Raw genomic sequence first — 22,103 nt, forward strand, 5'->3', positions numbered from 1 at the left:
GGCCCTGCGCGCGGCCGCCGACCTCGGGACTCGCCTCCAGCCCTGGACGCGCCGTCACTTTGCTGCGGGAAGGACGCGCATCCTGGCGTCGCGCGCGGGGCCGAGGGCGGGCGCCCCAGCCTTCGCGGCAAGGCCTGCTCCTCAACCTCCCCCGCTCCGGGGTGGAGGGGGGGCCTGGCTGGGCTGTCCCGGTCCCTTACCTGGGGTCTGGGTGTTTGCACAGCCCGGACATGATTTCCGTGGGCCTCTGTACGCCTGTCCTTGAAAGAGTAAAGGCCACCTGCACACCCTCTGTGCGCACTGTGCTTGGTCCCGCAGCTCCTGCGCGGTTCGGGAGGTCTGGCTGGTCAGGGGATCTCCCTCGGCGGATCAGGCTGGCCCTTTCACGAGACTTAAGCAGTATTTCCACGTTTCCTTTTTTCGGTCTTCCCTCTCTGATGCGGAGAGGCCCAGATGGCCCATTCTTTAAAGCCTTTTGCAGAAGGCGCTTGGTGACTTGCAACACTAGTGAGCCTGCTGTCCCCGGCAGGGTCGCTGACCCTCATGACCCTCATCCCCTGTGTGCAGGCAGGGCACATAATAGCTGCTAGACTTCTCTGGGCCTTTAGCAGTCAGAGAAGTTGGGCTCTCAGGGGCTGGATGATGTGGGGCGAGGACAGGTGTTTTTCTGTCTGGACTCGGAGCCACAGCAGGTAGTGGTGACCTGACAGGAGGAGGCATGCCCAGCAGGTGCATGCTGCTCAGAACCAGATGGCTACTCTCAGGCTGGGCTTCTTCACTCACCTGCCGATGGCCCTGGATGCCAAGATGATGTGGCCCTGCATGAGCCGGGCTGGTGAGCATCCTGAGAGAGGACCCGATTTTCAACCATGCCGTGCTTAGTCTTTGGTAATTTGTCTTTCTTTGGTTGTCATATTTTCTGGCACATGATTGCTACAATCAGTTCACTGTGTCATGGTAATGTTTAAGGATGGATGGCTTCTGTTGCTTTTTAGGAACCAGGGTAGGCATTCTACGGCCCATGGGCCTAATTCAGCCTGAAATCTGTTCTCGTAGGGCCCGAGAGCTAAAAATGATTTTTACATTTTTAAACACTTGGAAAAATTCAAAGGAAGAATACGGTTTCGTGACACAGGAGAAGTGTGTGAAATTCAGATTTCAGTGTCCATAAATAAAGTTTTATTGGAACACAGCCATGCACATTCATTTACATATAATCTCTGACTGCCTTCCTCTGCAAGAGCAAAGTTGAGTAGATGCAACAAAAACCATATGGCAAAAGCTAAAATATTTACTATATGGCCCTTTATGGAAAGCTTGCCAACTCTTGCTCTAGAGAGTGTTTTTAACATATATGCTGAGAGTTACACTTAATAAAGCAGCTAAACTTTTTAGTAAGATTTGCCACTTGAAATTAACCTCTTATTTAGAGGTAATACTGTTTCTATTACTTTCAGTAATCTTGATCAGAATAAACACGAAGACACCAAATGTACAATTATTATTATACAGGGGAGGAGAATCTACTTGTCATCTTTCATCTAAGATAAATGATAAATCAGTACAGCTGGAATATAGCATCCATCTGAACTGACATCAAGCTACCAAAACTGACGGATACTTCCATGCATCAAAATGAGATGTCTTAAGCCATAGAAATATTTAGTTTAGCCTCTGCTTTGGAGACCTCCCTTTTGACCATGGCAGTGTTTGCCAAAGGTAACTGAACTTGGGAAAAAAATTTTTAACATAATTATTCATGGGAAGCCATCAGAAGCCAATAAATTATAACTTACAATCAGAGTAAAGCAGACTAAAAAACAGTCACATCTATGAAATAATAACAATTCATACCTACTTATGAAAAAACTTTATAACAGTAAAAATAAGCAATGATAAGAATTACATCATTTTTCTCTTACAAACATAACCAAGCAATGTCCCTTCCTGGGTTTGGTATACTATTTCTTTTTAAAAAGTGCATTATTGCGGGGGATTTAGGTGGCTCAGTGGTTGAGCGTCTGCCTTTGGCTCAGGGCAGGACCCTGGGGTCCTGGGATGAGTCCTGCATCAGGCTCCCTGCGGGGAGCCTGCTTCTCCCTCTGCCTTTATCTCTGCCCCTCTCTGTGTTTCTCATGAATAAATAAATAAAATATTTTTTTAAAAAGTGCATTATTACATAACAACACAGATAAAAATCTTATATTTTTTCTTATGTGTTTTGGAGTACATTTTAGTTGATAAGTATTGGTAGTGTACACAGCCTATAGCACAATTTGAAATGCCAATTCATATGATAATTATGTATTATTTTAGATTGTTTGGGATTATTTAAAATTACACAAGGATGAAATGAGGAGCCCGATAGCATGATCAAAAAAGAGATCCCCTTGTCTGGCATTCTTTAAAATGGTAGTCCTTCAAATCTGGAATAAAATAAGGAATGGGTTCTAAAGAGGTGTGAAGAGCAAATTTTCTATTCCTCAAAAAAAAAAAAAATGACTTTCAGAAGTATATTTTGGAATTCAAGCAACTGATCTTAAAAGTACTTATTTCATAATATAACAAATGTCCAACCTGCCTTTTAGGTAAGGAAATCTAGCATTGCTGTCTCCCAAATCATGGAGAATAGCTTTTTCTAAGGTTCAGAATTTTGTAAGAGATTTGTCTGCCCGTGGTTATAGCCTTTGCAAGTACTAGGCAATCTTCTAAATGTCAATTTTATTTTATAAAGAGCCAAATTTTTGTCACAGACTGAGAACAAGTTTTGTAAAGAAACATAAGGAAGTTAAAATAGGTTTTATTTTCTGAAAAGGCAGTTTCAGAGGAAGGAGCAATACTGACCACACTAGGGAAGTATTTAAGAGTATTTCCCGAAGGGAACGAGGTTTTGTTCACACCCATGCCCCAAAACAAAATTCCAAAATTCAGTTGTTGTGTTGTTGTTGTCCTCCAGGGCTGTTAACCTCAACTCTGGTGGAAATGTGAGAGCTGACAACCAGGCCCGGCTCCAGGGGCCCGAACTCCGTTCTCAGCTCAGCGACCGCCGCTGACCTCTACCGGGAGCTTCCAGCTTCTTCCTCACGGGCAGGTGGGTCCGTGGGCCCCGGGCCGGGGAATGTGGGATGAAACGTGGGTCCCCTCCCGAGGAGCTCCAGAAGCAGAGGCTGCGCTGCGGCAGTTTGTGGGGAACAGGGCTCCCCCCTCCCGTGCCCGAGGTGAGGCCAGCGTCCTGCTGCAGGGACGGGGGCTTCCTGCAGCATCGGGGCGGCCCCTTGTCCTCTGGGCCGGGGCCTGAGCTGGGACAGAACCAGTTAGTTCTGGGGCAGGTGCCTAGGGCCTTTCGGGCCGAGCCCTTCCCTGGTGACGCTGTGCTCCTGCCTGGTCCACGCTGGAGCCGTGGGGGGGCCTGCACCTCGTTCCCCGGCCCCGCATCCCCCTTGCACAGCGGGCGTGCTTGCCTCCCTGCGAGGCCTTGCACCCCGACTCCCGCGCGTTTCCTCGGGGCGTGTGGCACACGCACTGTCAGGAGCGCAGGGAACGGCCTCCCAGAGGAAATGGGATGCTTTCCTTTCTTGTAGCGTCGTGGAACTGAATCCAATGTGTATTTTTGATTCTCGCAATGGAGCACAGGTGTGCAGTTTAGAGGGAGCCCGTGACGTGGGGGAATTGAATCGGCCGCGGGCAGGGAGCTGTGGGCGGGCCAGCCTTGCACAGCCAGTCCCCGTGAGGCCAGGGCCAGGCCGGTCTTCCAGAGATCCGGGATGTGCTTGGTGTAGACGCGGGGGCAAAGGCCTGGGGGCAGGTGGCTCAGCCCCGTGGCCGGGCTCTGCCTCCCTGCCAGGGTCCTGGTCACCCCACACACCAGCCCACAGAGGGGAGCTCTTGTCCCTACATAGTAGACACGCTCCACCTGGTGATCTGCTGGGTTTTCATGCCCCCCCCCCCCAGACCCCCTTTAGTTGGTCGGGGAGATGACCAGAAGGCAGCCCGGGGTGGTCCTCTAATCCTCCAGAGGCCGGGTGTTGGAGCCCTAAACAACTTTAGGTTCCTTAGGATTTACACTTAATTTTGAATCTTTTGAGTAGACTTTGTATCTGCGTTTTGTAGAGTCTACTCCTTTGACCTTGGCCGTCCCCGAGTGGACAAATTTTGGCCAGGGGAGAGCAGAGTCACATTCCAGCTGAATGTCGGTTTTGGAGATGGCAAAGATCAAGGGCTTACTTTTAAGGTGTGCTGCTGAGTTTTGCTATTGAATCTAATAGAATAGTTTAAGGCAGGAGTTCAGAGCCAGTTCAGCCGGGACCTCTACACACCTACAAACATCTCCGGTAAAGCAAAAATATTCTAGACTCATGTACAGACATTTAGAGAAATGAGACTAGTATTGTAGTTCCTGATTTTAGTCACTCATCCCATTCTCATGGTTGGTATTGGGCAGGTCCTTTGAAACTGTTACCCGAGGTCATTTCCTGAGGACAGTCAATGGCATCTTCATGTATCCTGGAATGGGAAATTGTGCCTGAAAATCTGAATTGAATAAACATGGAAAACAGGTAGGTTTTTTTTTTGTTTTTTTGTTTTTTTTTTGTGGTTTTTTTTTTTTTGGTGAACTAAGTTTGAAACGTTTCATCTCCACTTTGAAAAATTCATGAGCACATCCTACAGATGGCTTTTCCAGCAAATAGCTGTGTGTGTGTTGTGCTGAGGGAGCATCCACTCCACGGATGAGGAGTTTATGGTCGTGGGAAACCAGGTCTTTTGAGGGGCCACCTTGCAGTGCTCTCCGGAGCACATGTCCTTTCAGCTCCTTCCTCCACAGCTCTGAGTAAAAAACATCCTTGTTTTCAGGAGGTTATTCTGGTGTAATGGAACAGGTTACAGTTTCCTGGAGAGAGTTAGGGTTTTGTTTTTTTTTTTTCTAATTTTACATTATTTAAAAAGAAATGTGAGTGTATATTCAGAACAACTTTAAATAGTCCAGAGCCTTCCATTTGTATATTCCTGTTGGGTTAAAGAGCAATTGTGATTTTATGCACAGATTTGAGGCATGTTGTTTTGTGTGTGTGTGTGTGTGTGTGTGTTTTAAGATTTTATTTATTTATTTGAGAGAGAGAGAGAAAGAGAGAATGAGCAGAGGGGGAGGGACAGAGGGAGACGCAGACTCCCCGCTGAGCAGGGAGCCTGATGTGGGGCTCGATCGATCCCAGGACCCGAAATCACGACCTGAGCCAAAGGTAGCCACTTAACCTACTGAGCCACCAGGTGCCCCAGGCATGTGCTATTGATATTACATTTTTCAGCCAGAAAACCCCAAAGCTGATGTGTCCACTCAAATTAAGTGCAGACCCCAAGATTAGTGAGGTCTGTTGTTTTAGGATCATAAATCTATAAATCAAATTGAGTTTGAAGGTCCCAGAGATACCTATACATTGATATTGAACAGATAATTGTGAACATAAGTGGATGTTACATTGCAAATGAAGGCTTAACAATGAACTACACAACATGTTCTTTTGCAAATACCTAAATAACAATACATATTTAGAAAGGTTTGTGAGACTCAATCCCTTTGTCCCCCCATTTCTTCAAATCTGAGTTAGAGTTTGCTTCTGTTCCTAGATCCTCTGTTATTTTGGACTTTGCGATTTACCATCGAGTCATTAAAAATGAATTTACGCATCAGTCAACATGCCCAGGGAGACTACTTTTCTGGCAGAGGAAACAACAGCTTCAAAATGGGGTTGTACGAGCCTTGAGTTCTGGGGGTGAGGGCTGCGCTGCCCGGCACTACCGACCACCGACCACCGCCTGGAGCCGTGAGGAGGTCGGAGGGGATGACGCTCCCACCTTGGGCCTCAGGCCTGGGCCACCGTTGTCCTCCTGCAGGCCCCGCAGCCTCTGGCCCGAGCAGAAGCGTGCTGCTGGCCACTGCGAGCCTTGGCTTTTGACTCTGCCCCTTCCAGGCGGTTCAGAAGATCTCACAGACGCAGGCTTCACTCTCCAGGTCACTATGTTACAGCCCAGGGGTTCTAAAAGGATTCAGCAACATTCTCTGTAGTCCGAAGAGTCCGAGGCAATGCAGATGCCTGTGGTAAGGGATCGATTATGTGATAGCAGAGGCCTGGGATTTGGGCAGGAGACTGATGTGCAGTGGCTCCTCCCTCTGTGAGTGGGGATGGAGTTGGCCTTCTGCGTGTTGGCCCAGGCCGCCCCCTACCCATGGGGCCAGGGACACTGCCCAGGGAGGGCTCTGGCTCCCCGAAGGAGGGAAGTTGGGAGGTTCCTGCCCTGTCTGGGGGCGGGGGGTGGGTCTCAGAGCTGGAGCAAAAATGATCAACTTTTATTGGCACAGGGTCTGCCCTCCTTGGCCGAAACCAGATGGGGCCAAATGCTCCTTTATTAGCCAGACAGCAGGTACGAGAATGGGCCACTATTTCAGACAGTAGACTTTTATGTGATTCCACAGAAATTTTACAGTTCTTTCCGATAACGCGAGAGAAAATAACCTCATCAATTTCTGTCTTAAGATTTGCTTGAGAAATGTGCCCAGTGGGATGTTTGCGATGAGTAACAGATTTCTGTGAATGTGATTTTTGTTAGTGTTTATCTAAATAGAGAATTGTAGTCAAAACGCAGCCTTCATCTTTCTCCCTGATTTTTTTTTTAAAGGCTAGTTATATTTTTGTGGTTTGAAAATGTCTTTTTTAAATTCTGAGGACTTAAAAAAAACTTTGTTTGCTGTGGTTATTTTTCTATATGTGTTAACATCTAAAAAAAAAAAAAAAAAAGAAGAAGTGCTGAACACCAAAATTGTATTTTGAATAAAGAATGTGAAGCAGTTTGGTACTTTAAAAACTATCACTGAGTCTGGAAAATTTCTGGTGGTCACAATTGGGGCGCAGGGTGCTACTGGCTGTGCTGCCGGACATCCTACAATCACAGGGCCGCACACCACCACAGAGAATTGTCCGGCTTAAATCCTCACTGCGGATGTTGAAAAATGAGTTAGGCGTGTGGAATTTAAGAAACAAAGTAGAGGATCATGGGGAAGAGAGGAAAAAGTAAAACAAGATGAAATCAGAGGGGGAGACAAATAATAAGAGACTCTTAATCATCGAAAACAAATAGGGTTGTTGGAGGGATGGGGTAGGGGATGGTGTAACTGGGTGATGGACATTTAGGAGGGCACGTGATGTAATGAGCACTGAGTATTACATTTGACTGATGACTCACTGACCCCTACCTCTGAAACCAATAGTATATTATATGTTAGTTAAATGAATTTAAATAAAAGTTTTAAAAATGCAAAAAAAAAAAAAAAAAGAAAAGAAAAGAAAAGAAAAGAAAAGAAAAGAAAAGAAAAGAAAAGAAAAATGAGTTAGGGGCACCTGGGTGGCTCAGTTAGTTAAGCATCTGCTTTTGGCTCAGGTCATGATCCCAGGGTCCTAGGATTGGCTCCCTGCTCAGTGGAGGGTCTGCTTCTCCCTCTGTCCCTACCCGGCCCCTGCTTGTGCTCTCTCTCCGTCCCTCTCTATCAAATTAATAAGTAAAATCTTAAAAAGAAAAGAAGAAAAGAAAAGCTTTGAGTTAGTGTTGTACCAACATTGACTTCCTGGTTTTGACAAAATACAGTGATTATAGAAGAGATTATTATCAGGGAAAGCCGTGTACCAGATACGCGAGATTTCTCTGTACTGTTTCTGCAATTTCTTGGGAGTTTTAGACCATTTCCAAATAAAAAAAAGTCATAATAATAACAAAATTAAATTAAGCCTTCAAAAAAAAAAATCCCTATCACTGAGAAGTGTATAAAGCACTGTCAGCTGCTCTGGTAGGAGAGTACACTTCTTTGCCGGGGTTGGAGGCGTGATGTGGGGAAGCCACGCGGGCTCCAGGGGAGCCAGGCCTGCAGCAGGCCCCAGCTCAGCCATCTGCGTGCTTTCAAACCCGTCCCTTAACCTGTGTGACTTTTCCTATTTGTAGGATAGGGGTGGGAACTGCCTCCTAACCAGATTGTCTTGAGCACAAAGGGAAGTGTTTTTCTTTTTTTTTTTTTTAACAGATTTTATTTATTTATTCACAAGAGACAGAGGGGGGTGGGCAGAGACACAGGCAGAGGGAGAAGCAGGCTCCATGCAGGGAGCCCGATGCGGGACTCGATCCCGGGTCTCCAGGATCACACCCTGGGCTGAAGGCAGGCGCTCGACCGCTGAGCCACCCAGATGTCCCCAGAGGGAAGTTATTTACAAAGTCCCAAGCAGACAGTTGGTTCTCGACATCTTTCTCTTTTCCCTTTGATCTCTACCAGGTGGTTTCTACTGATTTCATTCTGACGATAAATGATGCCCATCTTCCTCGGAATGTAGGAAGAATGAGCGAAGCTCCCAATGTGCTAACCCAACTGTTCTTGTCACTGTACTAAGCCAACAGGCCACTTGTTTCCTGTTGTTCACATGATAGGATGTGCACTGTGCACGCGTGTTGTCGTAACATACACACCGTACATATGTTCACCTGACGTACATCTTCGTGTTTCCTTGAGGCAGCTTCTTCCAAGGTGATCCAGCCTGGGTTAAGAAACTCCTTTTGGAAGGCTTCCTGTTTGGTGTTGTTGAAAATCCATTCTTTGGGACCTGTTTTGATTTCTGTGGCCACCCTCTTCTGATCTGCTTCCTTTCCCTCTAAGCTGTTCCTTGTCAGCCCCTCTGGGACTGATTCTCCTTCTGCCTGCCACACAGTTCTCCGGAAATCCACCTTTAACTCTTTTTTTCTCTTATAAAGAGAAATTCTACCGGGGAAGGCAATACATAATTCCTTTTTTTTTTTTTTTTTTTTTTTTAAGTAGGCTCCATGCCCAACTCACGGCCCTGAGATGAAGAGTTGTGTGCCCTACTGACTGAGGCCACCCTCCCCTCAGTCACCTCATCAGAAATCTATCCATTCTTTCAGCAAGAGTGGACGGGGCTCTTCTCATGTGGCGGGCACAGCCATGGTGTTGGGAGGTGTGGGGGTGAAGACATAGGGGGGAAGTGGCTCTCAGGGAGCTTGCATTCAGGCCAGTCGGGCCTTTATGGGGACAACTCCAAATCTACATCTACAGGCACCTTCTCTGCACTCATGCTCCCATCTTCCTTTCTTCTACAAACCCTAGCCAGCTCAATACACATGGGGAAGTGTTTTCCTCAAAAAAATCTGACCCCACCCCCGAATCCTGGAGTTGGTTCTGCAAGGCAGGGGAGGGCTGGTAGGCCTGTGGCTCTGCCTCTGTTCCCCTCAGATGATCCTCCCTCAGCCCCTTTGCATCACCCCTGTCTCACATGCATGTCCAGACCTCCCAGAAGTGGGACTGCCATATTGCAAACCTGTATCTACTACGGTGGAATGCACACGGAGCCCTCTGACCACAAGTCCCATAGATGTACAGATGTGTATATGCATGCACATCTAGAGGCACACAGGAGGAAGTTTCTAGCAGCGTTGTTCCTAACCTGGAAACCATGCCTCCCGCAGTCATGGGCAGCACATAGAGATCCTTACATCGTGTCCGAGGCACGGTGGATGGATCGGCAAGAGCTACAGGTGCACACATGCCATGCTGCATCTCCCTGAGACAGACCGCCCTCGAGCTACAGTTGTGGGCAGAACTTGTCTGTGGTGTCCTAACCTGTCAGTTATGTCTCTCTCTTGCTGAAGAGAAGCGCTGACTGATTTGGGTAGATTCCCACGGGACGTGATGCCGCTTGCCAGGATTAGTTCCCTCAGTCCTCACAACTGGCAGTTGGGGGCTGGGGAGGGGAAACCGTTCCTCCACTCCTGGCCCCTGGATTTCTCCCTCGCTGGTGGGCTCTTGCGCCCCCCTGTCTGCTGCCCACGGTGACCTGCTGGGTGGGCCGCAGCCATCTGCCCATGTTTTCCAGTTGTGTGGGCTCCTGTACAAGTTCTCAGGGCGTCTCCTCTCACGGCAGCAGTGGGGGGCCGCGACCTGGGCAGTGCGTACACTCTGCAGACTCACACTCACCTGGTGTGAAGGGTCTCCTTGGGAATAGGGATGTATTTGGCCCATTTTGACTCACACGTTTGTAGACTTGGTCCCTGTAGCCTGCGCCAATAACAAAGATGCCATTCTGTTCCTACGGACCTTCGTTGGTCTTATTTCTCAAGTGGTACAAAGCTTGGGCCACTGGACTCCCCTAGGGACTTCAACACAACTCTGGGAGAGACATATTATTCCGATTTATGATTGAAGCAATTGAGTCTCCGAGAGGTTGAGTAATGTGCCGAGTAAGAGATTGAGCTTGGATGTGAATCCAGGACAGCCCGACCCGCATCCATTTCTCTTGTCCATGTTCAGCTACAACAAGCACAAAGAAGACAACCTACCAAGTTCATCCATAAGAAGCAAAGGTGGGGGATCCCTGGGTGGCGCAGCGGTTTAGCGCCTGCCTTTGGCCCAGGGCGCGATCCTGGAGACCCGGGATCGAGTCCCACGTTGGGCTCCCGGTGCATGGAGCCTGCTTCTCCCTCTGCCTGTGTCTCTGCCTCTCTCTCTCTCTCTCTCTCTCTATCATAAAAAAAAAAAAAAAAAGAAGCAAAGGCGGTTTTGCTCGGGTTCTTTCCTTCCTTCTGGGTATCCTGGGAGGGTGAGGCCTAGACCAGACCTTCTAGGCCTCTCAGGGCGTCGCTAGACATCTAGACCTCTTAATATCGGGACAAGAGGTCCACCTCCCTCTTCTTCCTACCTCCTGTCTTCAAAGTGCCAGTTACCTACTTCTGGGGGGAGAGAGAACCCACCTACTGAAAAACGTGAACTTGTGCTCTTCCACCCGGGCCCGGATTTCATTCAACAGCATCAGTCAATGTTCCAAACTGCAAGTTACAGAAACCAGCTCCAGCCAGCTGGAGCAAACAGGGGCGTCCGTCTGATGGATGTGGGGCTACCACGTGCCTCTCAGGGCCACCGGAATCAGGAGGCTCTCTCTGCCTCCTCCCGCTCCGATCTGCTGCATTCGTCTCTCCCTGCAGACTAGCATCTCCTCTCTCCGTCCGCATGACGGATGGAAGGTGGCTGCTCTGCATCTCCCGAGTCTGTGCCTTCCATTTCCAGCAAAGAGCCCAGCTGGAAATGGAACTCTTGTGCCTGGTTCTGAGTTTCTTTCTTTCTTTCTTTCTTTTTTTTTTTTTTTAAAGATTTTATTTATTTATTCATGAGACACCCACAGAGAGAGAGGCAGAGACACAGTCAGAGAGGGAGAAGCAGGCTCCATGCAGGGAGCCCGATGTGGGACTCGATCCTGGGTCTCCAGCATCAGGCCCTGGACTGAAGGGAGAGCTAACCTGCTGAGCCACCCGGGCTGCCCCCTGGTTCTGAGTTTCTAAGAGAAAAAATTCGGCCCACTTTGGGTCAAACAGGGTATGCATCTCTGTTCCATTAGCTGCGGCTGGAAGTGGGGTAGGATTATGATGTGAAATGGTTGTCAAGAACCCCCGATGCCTGTTGGGGTCTCGGGAGGTGGGCAGATACCCCAAAGTGTCTCTACTGCAACACAGTAAAACACACAGTAATGTGAACCGCAGACCTACAGCAGTGCAGTGAGGTGTATGTCTGGGGACGTGAATTTGCCCCAAGGGAGACGTGTTGTTGGCCTACGTGTGGTTCAGTGAGAGGCAACCCCACCCTGCCAGTGTTTCAGGACCCAGCATTCCAATTATCTTTGCGTCACTCCTATTCTTTAAGTATCCCTTCGCTCATCAAATCTGTCACTTGCAAATGCCGTTTGGATTCATTCTTCCCTCTGGATCTAGTCCCTACCACGGCGCACCCCAGGCAGGCGTTAGACTGCATCTAAGTGACGGCGACAATTTCCCGGCTGTCTCCCCCAAGAGGCATCGTGTGCACCAGGCAGTTAATCTGCCGTGTCCCACCATCCCCTTCTTAACAGCTCTCTTCCCACCAAATAAAACTCAGGCTCCTTAGCCTAGAATTCACAGTTCAGGCAGAAATATTTTCTCCCTTTGATCTCCCCTCCCCTCCCGCTCCTAGCCCTGAAAGTAGGGCCCTCCTAGGTAACTTACCCCCTTAGACTTTGCAAAGGTATTTACATGTCTTAGGTGCTGTCAGTGAGCATATTAAGGGAAAAAATCTCCATCTGGTTCATTTTTACATCCCCTAAGGTGTCTGATACAGTTTTTCTTTTTTTAAGATTTTATTGATTTATTCCTGAGAGACACAGATAGAGGCAGAGACACAGGCAGAGGGAGAAGCAGGCGCCTACAGGGAGCCCAATGCGGGACTCGATCCTGGGACCCTGGGGTCACGCCCTGGGCCCAAGGCAGGTGCTCCACCGCTGAGCCCCCGGGCATCCCAGTCTCTTCCATTTCTGAAACACTCCTCCAACAACTTGCTCCCTTCCACTCCCGCCGTATCACTTCTCATCGGGTCAGTGACGAGAGCCTCCTGATGTCACTCACCCATGTGTCCCTCCAGTCTGGTTTCATACAGAAGCTACAACTGACTCATAACACGGTCACTTAACCCTTTTCTCTTAGACTGCCGTCCCAACTCCTTGCCTTGACTTCCAAGGGCCTTCGGAAAAGGTGACGTCTCATCCCATACCACTGTGCTCCTTGTGGATGATTCTTTTTTTTTTTTTTTTTTTTTTTTAGATTTTATTGATTTATTCCTGAGAGACACACAGAGAGGCAGAGACCTAGGCAGAGGGAGAAGCAGGCTCCATGCAGGTTGCCCAGTGCGGGACTCGATCCTGGGACCCTGGGGTCACGCCCCAGGCCCAAGGCAGGCGCTCCACGGCTGAGCCCCCCAGGCGCCCCTCTGATACAGCATTCTAAATGAATGCTACAACACCTAAAGTTTGCTCGCTCATTCTGTATCACATATGGTAGAAGATCCTTAGGGCCACCCTGTCAGGTGGGTAGGCAGTTAGGGCCATTCCAGAGATGGGGAAACAGAAGTTTAGAGAAGCTACTTACCTGGGATCTCGCTGCCAGGAAGAGGCGAAGCTGGAAGAGGAGAAGAACCAAGGACTTTCTGGGACGTGGGCAGCTTGGGGCCACGGTGTGCACCTGCCCCTTTGTCAATCCTCAGCCCAAGCGGCCGGGCCGAGCTGATCTAGCCGGCGCTCCCCATCTTCCGCGTCCCACTCGGGGGGCTGATTCATGCCCCAGGATCTCTCCAGCTCTCTCCAATCGCGGTTCTCTTGCTCTCGTAGCCCGTCCAGCCTCTGGTCATTTTCCAGCTGTTCTCCATGTGTTTAGCCGCACTCCCCCGACAATGCCCAGGCATAGGAACCCCGGGCTCACCCACAAGCTGCCTCTACCCCAGAGTGCTCACTCTTGCTTGCATACGTTTTGAACTTTCGTTTTTAACCACATGCCTGTAGGGAAAACATCCAAAGCAAAGTTACTGCAGGGTAAGCCCAGCGGGGATATCCCCTTTCTTTTTCAGTAGGGTCCAGATTTTGCTTTGGGAATCTCAGAAGCCAGCAGAAGCTAGGGAGAGAGTTTTCATTTGTTTAAATAAACAAATTTATATTTATATAAATTTATATATTTATATATATTTATATTTATATATATTTTTTTAGTAGGCTCCATACCTGGCGCGGGGCTTGAACTCACAACCCTGAGATCAAAAGTTGTGTGCTCTACCAACAGAGCCAGCCAGGGGATCCCAAGAAAAAATGTTCAGTTCAGAAAAAATTGGAGACCTGTTCGGTCAGACACTGGGCTGGAGGCTGGGGAGGATTCCGAGGGGCCAGGGCCTTCCTCCAGGACTTCGCTGTACCTTTGCAGGGAGCTCAGCTGGCTGCGCTGCCCAGTTTAACCCAAAATCCACATTCTCATGAACCACATGGGCTGGGCTGAAAACTACCACCCACACAAAGAGCACCAAACCCCATACTATTTAGGGGACTCATCCTGAAGATTTCCTGATAATTATTCCAGAAACACTCAAAGTGTCTCCAGGATGGTTTCTTTCCTCTTGATTTAACTGGCATTGCAAGCTGTGAAGCTAGAAAGGTTGCTAGGGGTTCAGGGATCTGGTCATCCTACGTTGCCTACAAGGAGCAAAGTCAGTTAGTGGCCCAGCTGGAGTTAGAGCCCCTCCTGCAGTGGTATCCCTAGGACTCGGGCTGTCGGGCCATTTCCACCATCCTCAGTCCCCTCATTGCTCCGTATTCCTGTCTTCCAGTTATTTATTTATTTATTTATTTATTTATTTATTTATTTATTTATTTATTTATTTTTGTTTCCCCATATTCTCAAAGGAATTGTTTTTTTTTCTTCCAGTTTTTTTAGAAAAAGAAATATTTTATTTTTTTGCAGTCTGTTACTGATATATCATTTCCCCCTTTGAACAACGTCTACTTACGGAGTCCCACAAAGATGTGCCTTTAAATGTTAAAATTCGGCAAATTAGTCATCCTAACACAGGTTACATGTTTGAAGCATGAGTAGAGAGTAAATATGGTAGATCTTGATGAGACACTTGGCATTAGTATTGCAGTCCCTGATCCTATATCTACGTGTGCTGTGAAGTGTCCCTTTAAAAACCCAGAACCAATTATATTGTTAAACTGTCTCTGTGCTCAAGACAGATGAAGTCACATGAATTCACTTAGTAAGTGATCAAAAGGTTTTTCTTTTGTTGTTGTTTAGATTTTATTTATTTATTTGAGAGAGGGAGAAAGAGAGAGTGGGGTGGGGTGGGGGGGGGCAGGAGAGGAGCAGAGGGAGAGGGAGAAGCTGCCTCTGAGCCGGGAGCCAGATGCTCAATCCCAGGACCCTGAGATCATGATCTGAGCTGAAATCAAGAGTCTGACGCTTAACTGACCGAGCACCCAGACACCCCCGATCGGAAGTTCTATCGAACTGTTTTAGCGATTAAGTGGCAGTCGTTGGAGTGATACGGTCAAACAAAGTAAATAAAGTAAACTTTATTTAAAAAGGGTGTAGTCTTCTGACCGGAGGAGGAGAGGATCATCTCCAGGAAGCTGTGGCCCTGCTGCGCCGGCTGCCTCCGGAGGCCCAGCTCCTCTGGGAGGGGACACGGGCTCAGCCTGGGGACAGCGGCTCTCGAAGACCCCGAGTGCGCGTCCAGCTCCCCTGGAGTCGACATCTGCGTGTGGCCCATTTCAGGATGGCAAGAGCCTGACCTCGTTGGCTGCTGCCATCGTGGTGTCAGCGGTCGCCGCTGGGCCAAGAGCAGATTCGTCCCTGCCGGCCGTCCTTCTGGGGCTCTGCCCCTGAAACTTTGCCCCGAGCAAAGGCAGGATTATCCCTCTCAGTCTTCCAATGACTCTCCACCCGTGGAGCGGTTTTCACGGACGGTCCCCCGAAGCACTGGGCAGGGCTGCAGGAACACTGAGAAGCAAAGACCTTGTTTGCTCTCAGAGGCGAGGTGAGCCACTGTCCGTAGAGGGCATGGCAAACTGTCATGCCGAAATCACTGCTTTCTCTACCAGCTTCCAGATCTTTCTGTAACAACCGGCCAATACCAGATTGGTGATGAGGTGCCTGCCATCCTGGCATGTGCGAAGCACAAGTTCCTGCGGCCTGTTTCTTTTGTTCATAGTCCTGACCATCTGCATGGGCCTCCCCACCCTCGTCTGCGTAACCTCACCACATGAGTCTGTTTCGACGATTCAGAAAATGTGGCTGCTTCTCGTGGCTTCTGATTTACACGCTGGGCCACTGTCATGAAGCCCACTGGTAAGTTTAATGGGTTGAACTTTTAAAATGTTCTTCGGTTCATATGATTATCTTTAGTCAAGAACTGGTCATCCAGGGGCTCCTGGGTGGCGGAGTCGGTTGAGCGACCAACTCTTGATTTTGGCTCAGGTCATGATCTCAGGATTGAGCCTTGTGTCCGACTCTGTGCTCAGCACAGTCTGCTTGGGATTCCCTCTCTCCCTCTCCCTCTGCTCCTCCTCTTGCTCTCTCTCCCTTAAAAAACAAAACAAAACAAAACAAAAGGTCATCTGGGTTCTGACCATATTTAACAAAGAAAAGAACTTCTTGTTCGTGACCTTGGGTAGGCTCAGAAGAAGAGTTCCCAACTCAGAGGACATCATTCTTGGCATCGGAAATGCGTTCTCCTTCATTCTGAGTGCTTATCATTTCTTCAGCTGCTGCTCTATTTACAGCCTGGCCTCAGTACGTGTGATAACCGCCAATCTAGAAAGCTACCAACAGTTTGCCGAAGTACCAAACAAACGAAAGCAGCTCGTTCTGTTATAAAATGTTGGTGCACTTCCTGTATACTTGTTGATATTCTACTGGGCATTTTAGTTGTGTTCTCAGAACTATAGTCTTAGAATGTGTAGGCCAACCTTCCTTCGCCTTCTTTAAAAATCTTCTATCACCTTTTACAAAATATAGAAAAATTTCCTCCTACTCATCCTGTCCTCAGAGACAATACGTATCTACAGGCATTACATGGAGAAGGAGTGTATTTGTCTTACAGAGAGCTATGGGTAAAGTTTCTTTATAAGGGTCTTTTATTAAATTGTTTTCTTCTAGTGGATTTTTTGTTTGTTTGAAAAAACCAGGAATAATATTTTCAACCTTTGGAAGTAAGACACACATTTGTAGATGCTAGTCTTTCTGTTTGAACCTGGCAGGAGGAGAAAGCTTCAGACAGTGCCTACTCCCGTCTTGTCTCAGCTGGTGGCCTAACCTCTGCTCAGTCACCCAGGCCCCAAACCCAAGGCCTTGGAACCCCTCCTGGACTCCCCTGACACCCTCTCTATACTTCACATCCAATCAATTACCAAGTCCTGTTGACTATATATTTATTTTTTTCTTTCTTCTTTTTGGTCCTGTTTTTTTTTTTTTTTTATGTATACCCTAACGGGGTCCAGTCGTTGGCAAGCTCTTTTGTCTTTAAGACACATGACATCTGTACTCTGTAGGTACTGTGGAAACGGCTCTCCACAGGAGACCCACAGTTTTATTAAGTTTGCCTACCTACTCTTTGGTTTGCTATGTGGCCCTGAAAAAGAGATAAATTACAGTACTAGCTCTCTGTATTAGTCATTGCTGCATAGCTACCCACAAACTTTGTGCCTAAAACAGTAATTTGTTCTGTATCATAGGCCTGAGGGTTGGCTGTAGTTGACCCATCTCAGCGAGACTTGGCTGGGAGGCTCAGCTGGGCGCCTCTGCACCACACGTCTCTCACTCACCTTGGGAAGAGCGGCTGAGCCAAAGCAAGTTCTTCTCAGGGTGATGTTGACTCTACTTCGCAACGATCATCGTCCTAGGTGAAGTCACCACCATCTCTTACCTGGACTAGTGTCCAGTCTAAGCCTTCCTCCACCTCCCATTAAAGTTGGTTTCCCTGTACCTCTCCTAATCTGTTACCCCTCTACAAACTTTATCCTGCTGAAAAACTTCAATAGCTTCTTAGGGCCTGAGGTCAAGGCTCCCTGGGCCCTCCACAGTGTGGGTCCTGCCTATGACTCATCCTTGCTTGCCAGCCATCCTGGTCTGCCTTTAGTTTCTTGCATGGTGCTTCCCGCCACCCTGCTCCCTCATTCAGGCTTTGCATATGCTGTTCCTCCTGCCTAGAGAGCTCCTCTCCCCACCCTTGGTCCGGCCAAGTCCTTATTTATTTATTTATTTAGATTTATTTTTATTTATTTATGATAGCCATAGAGAGAGAGAGAGAGAGACAGAAAGAGAGAGAGGCAGAGAGAGAAGCAGGCTCCATGTGGGGAGCCTGACGCGGGACTCGATCCCGGGACCCCAGGATCGCGCCCTGGGCCAAAGGCAGGCGCGAAACCGCTGAGCCACCCAGGGATCCCCTCAAGTCCTCATTAATCTTCAATTTAAATCTCCCTTCCCTCAGCTTTCCAGATACTCCCCATCAGCTCCTAGAGGACCTTTATTTCACCCTTTGTAACGCTCCTCAGACGTGTCCTTTCTCATCCAGTTCCTCTGCTGGACTGCAAGCTCTGCAAAGGCAGGGGCTGCGTTGTTCACTGGTCTCCCCCGCACCTGGCACCAGCTGACTCACAGTCAGTGCTCAATGAATGAATAAAAGACCAGCGTTAGGGATGGCAGAGAAAGGTCTGCAGATGACCCAGGGATGCTCAGCATCTTGGTTTTCACACCTGCAGATCTGGGGGTTGGACCAGGTGGGCTCTAATGCCAGTCGGCTCTGACATTTTGTCATCTCAGTAGCCGTTCCCCTTGGCCTGTCCCCTTTGCTCCCGAATGCTTGGTTGCACTGTTGGTTGTATTCAGGGGCAGGAGATGTTGGATGAAGCTATGGATGAAGGTAGTGAAAGTAACTGCTGCTGGTGGCAGGGCGGAGTAGATGTGAAGCCAGCTCTACTCAGATCACGATCTTCTTTCAGTTCCACGATCCAGAGACCCACAGCCATCAGAACACAGCCATGCACTTGGTCAAGTAAGGTTTCCCAGGTATTAAAGCATGATAGCCAGCCCCGCCGAGTGTTATCTCTGAAGGTCTAGAGAATCGCTGTGCTTGGCCAATGGTTTTGTCTTGTAGTGGCTTTTCTCATTTGCTAAATGCTGACACAGGAAAGTGATCTGCAGACCCCAGCCCGAGCCCCTCTTCACAACAGCCGAGCACAGCAGAGGTCTGTGACGCTGAGTGTGATGTGGGGGGGGGGGGGGTCCACTCAAGCATGGGGAACGTTCAACTCTAGAAACAGAGATCACTACTCTGGGTGTGTCACTTTATTCAAAGCCCTAAGTCCTCTCTGGTACTCTGAGCTGAGGAGCACCCAGTGCAAGGCTCTGCCCGCCTCCCCTGCATCTGGAAGACAGGGTCAGGCCCCCTATCTGTGGATTCTGTGGGACAGGCTTCTTGTGTATCTTTCCATATATTCCTAATGCATAGTTATTCTTATCTGAGTCACAAAAATTAGCTCCGTTTAAGGCTCTGGGCATGTTCAAACCCATTCGTGGGCTTTGATTAGCATAAAAGCAACCTGCTGTTAGACCTGCAGAACGAGGTAGGTTTGTTTGCTTGGCCCACTGCCTCTGTCAGTCAAATCTGGGGGGGGATAGCTCCTCTGGAGTGGATGCCCTGTTAGGAACTTGACACTTCTAGGGGAGAGGTTCAACCCTAGACAGGTTTCCAAGTAGCAGTAGCTTTAATTAATTAAGTATAAATCAGAGGTGACATCCATTAGCTAGCCCTTGTTGCTGAATGCCCATATATCCTACCGATGCAGAGTGGAAAAGTGACCCAGAGCCGCACGTCCCAGGGTGGGCCACTGTCCCATGATAGTCAGCTGAAGGGGGAGAGCACATTTCCCACATCACCTACACCCAGTCTGCTCCACGCTGTCACCCTAACATTGTTTGGGGCTGGGGGGAGCTGTCCAAGACCTACCAAGGTTCAGGTGTACAAGACTATCCATGGGCAAAAGCTTTCTGAAGTCCTAAGTTGTACTGCCAAACAGAAGGAGTACACTTTTAATCTATTTTGGATGCACTGTTACAACAAAATCTACAATCTATGGGTGGCAGGTTCGGTGACACTGTTACAGCGATGTTAGGCCCATAAATATTCATATGAGCCTGTTCCAAACCTAAACACCTTAGTAATGAATTCACTTAGTGCTGTTTACAAAGGTAAACAAGTCACTCAGATAGTATCTGGGTTCCCTATAAAACCCTAGATATCAAGTAAGTTATTTAATACCTTCTTCTTCTATTTTTAGCTGATGTGTTTCCACGGCTAAATGCACACAAATATCTTTATTACCTGCAACATCCTCAAAAAGCAGAGCTCCCGCAAACCAACTAGACATTAAAGACATGAGGGGACTTTTAAGCATGTAAATATAAATGATCGTGCCTCACATCTTACTTACTAAGTCAGAACTGAGGGGAGGGATGTGCCAAGAAACTGCTTTTAAAAAAACTCTGGGCTGCCCGGTGGCTCAGTGGTTTAGCGCCGTCTTCGGCCCAGGGCGTGATCCTGGAGACCTGGGATCGAGTCCCGCGTCGGGCTCCCCGCATGGAGCCTGCTTCTCCCTCTGCCTGTGTCTCTGCCCCTCTCTCTCTCTCTCTGTGTATTCTCATGAATAAATAAATAAAATCTTAAAAAAAAAATAAAATAAAAACAAAAAAACCCCACTCCAATTCTCAAGTGCTCATGGCTCTGTCCGGGAAGCTAACTCTGGGAAGCAGTGCCGAGTGGCCCTTCCCCAACCTTGGCGGGCACTAAGGTCACTTGGATGTGTTAGACTTAGGATTCTGATTCAAAATGTTGGGGGTAGGGTTTGAGATTCCGCATCTCCAGCAAGCGCCCGGGTGGGGCCCACACTCTGAGCAGCAGGTCGGCAGGATCCTGTGCCCATGCATGAAGCCACATGCGGGCCCCTCTGCGGTCACACAGGGGATAAACTGCAGGATGCACCCTCTACCCCTCTGGCCCTGCCCTCTTCCCCACAGCCCTCCAAATCTTGGGTGCCTAGACGTGCCTTCACCAAAGGGACCGTCCTGCTGGGTCCCCACCACCCTCTGCAGGACCTGCCTCAGTGGAAAGCGGGAGTGCCTTCATTATCGGGAACATTCTGGTGCAAGAAGGCTCAGGGAGACGATTCTGTTTATTGTCAACCAAGAAACAGAGGGCGGAGGCGCTCTATACAAGTGGTGGAGAGATACAGAGGAGAGGAGACGCGACAATACACAGCAGTGTTCCGAGTGAGCGCCACTTCTTCATTCTAACACCTGAATCAAGGAGACACAGCCACCCTTTTCACTAAGGCTGCCGAGGAATGGACACCGGACTCAGTTTATCAGCTCCTCGAGGGCAGGCGGAGCGAGAGGCTATCGTTGGAGGAGGCCACCTGCGGTCTGTGGGGAGCCGGCCAAGCGCAGGATGGATGCTGAAGGCAGCCCTCCGCTGCCCGTGGCGGCTGGCCCCGGCTCCCTAGGTCCTAGGCTTCTCTTGATTCTCAATGATCAGCTTGTCAGTCGAATACATTTGGCCGATGTGGACCTGAAGGCAGAGAAAGACACAGACTCCATTAGCTGCGAAAGGTCAGAAAAAGCATTTCTAACATTTAAATGCCAGCCTCTGCCATCCCAGGGCTGTTCCTGTGGGAAACTGCATCGTGAGGCCGAGGGTCGTCACCAGGTTGGCCTTTGCCGACTCCCCACACCCTCCAATCCCACTTCCTTGTGAGGACAAGTTAGAGATCCACGGTCATTCTTCCTCGCCTTTGAAATGGCACCAGCAGCCATGGCCTTGGTTTCCTGGAATGTCCTGGGCTAGCTGAGACCGTCCACCAGGTTCTGCGGCTGGTGGCCCGGAGGGAGAGCCGTCTAGATGTGGGTGACGGCAGCTCCTCACCGAACAGGACCCCCTTCCTTTAGAACTGGTTCTTCCGTAAGCAAAGGCTTTCAGCATAAAGCAGAGATGGGTCTTGGCCGTGTTGGGCTAGAACAGGGGTTTACATCGCCTCTTGTCTTTCCTGACCTTTCCTTTCTCAGTGTCCTCCTAAACTGAGTGTTGCTGTTAGTGCCCACATGTTCCCACTGTCCTAGGTGGGTGCTGCAGCACCAAGACTCTCAGGTGGCTTTCCCATCTTGCTTTAATATTCCATTCTGTTTTAAAAAATGACTTCTTGAATTACTGATTTTAGAGAGAGAGAGAGAGAGAGTGTGAGAGCTCTGTGGGGAGGGGCAGAAGGAGAGGGAGAGAGAGAATCCTCAAACAGACTTGCCACTGAGTGTGAAGCCTGACACAGGCCTCGATCTCACAACCCTGAGATCATGACCTGAGCTGAAATCAAGAGCCAGATACTTAACTGACTGAGCCACTCAGGTGCCCCATCTATTTTATTTTTTTATTGGAGTAGAGTTGACACAGCATCTTACATGGTTTAAGGTGTACAACATAATGGTTCAACTTTTCCGTATCTTCTGTTATGCTCACCACAAAGTATGGCTACCACCTGTCACCATACGATGCTACTACATCACTGTCTTCCCTGTTGACACCCCAACAGACCATCTGAACTTTCCCATTTTCCCACACCATTGGTTATGTCCTCCAGCACACCCTTACGTAGAGGTGTCCCAATGGCCCAGGA

The 22,103-nt window shown here is 48.8% G+C and overlaps 1 protein-coding gene and 1 long non-coding RNA gene across 2 annotated transcripts in view; one reads left to right on the forward strand and one right to left on the reverse strand.

Moving 5' to 3' along the window:
• Nucleotides 1-17: 17 nt before the first annotated feature.
• On the forward strand, nt 18-5,664 carry LOC119867639. Its single transcript, XR_005384251.1, has 4 exons — nt 18-888; nt 2,957-3,091; nt 4,442-4,556; nt 5,623-5,664. It is a non-coding gene; the product is annotated as an uncharacterized LOC119867639 (long non-coding RNA).
• Nucleotides 5,665-20,594: 14,930 nt separating this feature from the next.
• LYRM4 (LYR motif containing 4) overlaps nt 20,595-22,103 on the reverse strand; it is a 159,595-nt gene continuing 158,086 nt past the window's right edge. Inside the window, exon 3 of the mRNA XM_038584087.1 lies at nt 20,595-21,007. Within this exon, the coding sequence (XP_038440015.1) occupies nt 20,939-21,007 (69 nt within the window). The 3' untranslated portion in view covers nt 20,595-20,938. The remainder of the gene's footprint in view (nt 21,008-22,103) is intronic.

Source organism: Canis lupus, chromosome 35 (assembly GCF_011100685.1).
Source record: "Canis lupus familiaris isolate Mischka breed German Shepherd chromosome 35, alternate assembly UU_Cfam_GSD_1.0, whole genome shotgun sequence".
In the NCBI taxonomy this organism is placed as follows: domain Eukaryota; kingdom Metazoa; phylum Chordata; class Mammalia; order Carnivora; family Canidae; genus Canis; species Canis lupus.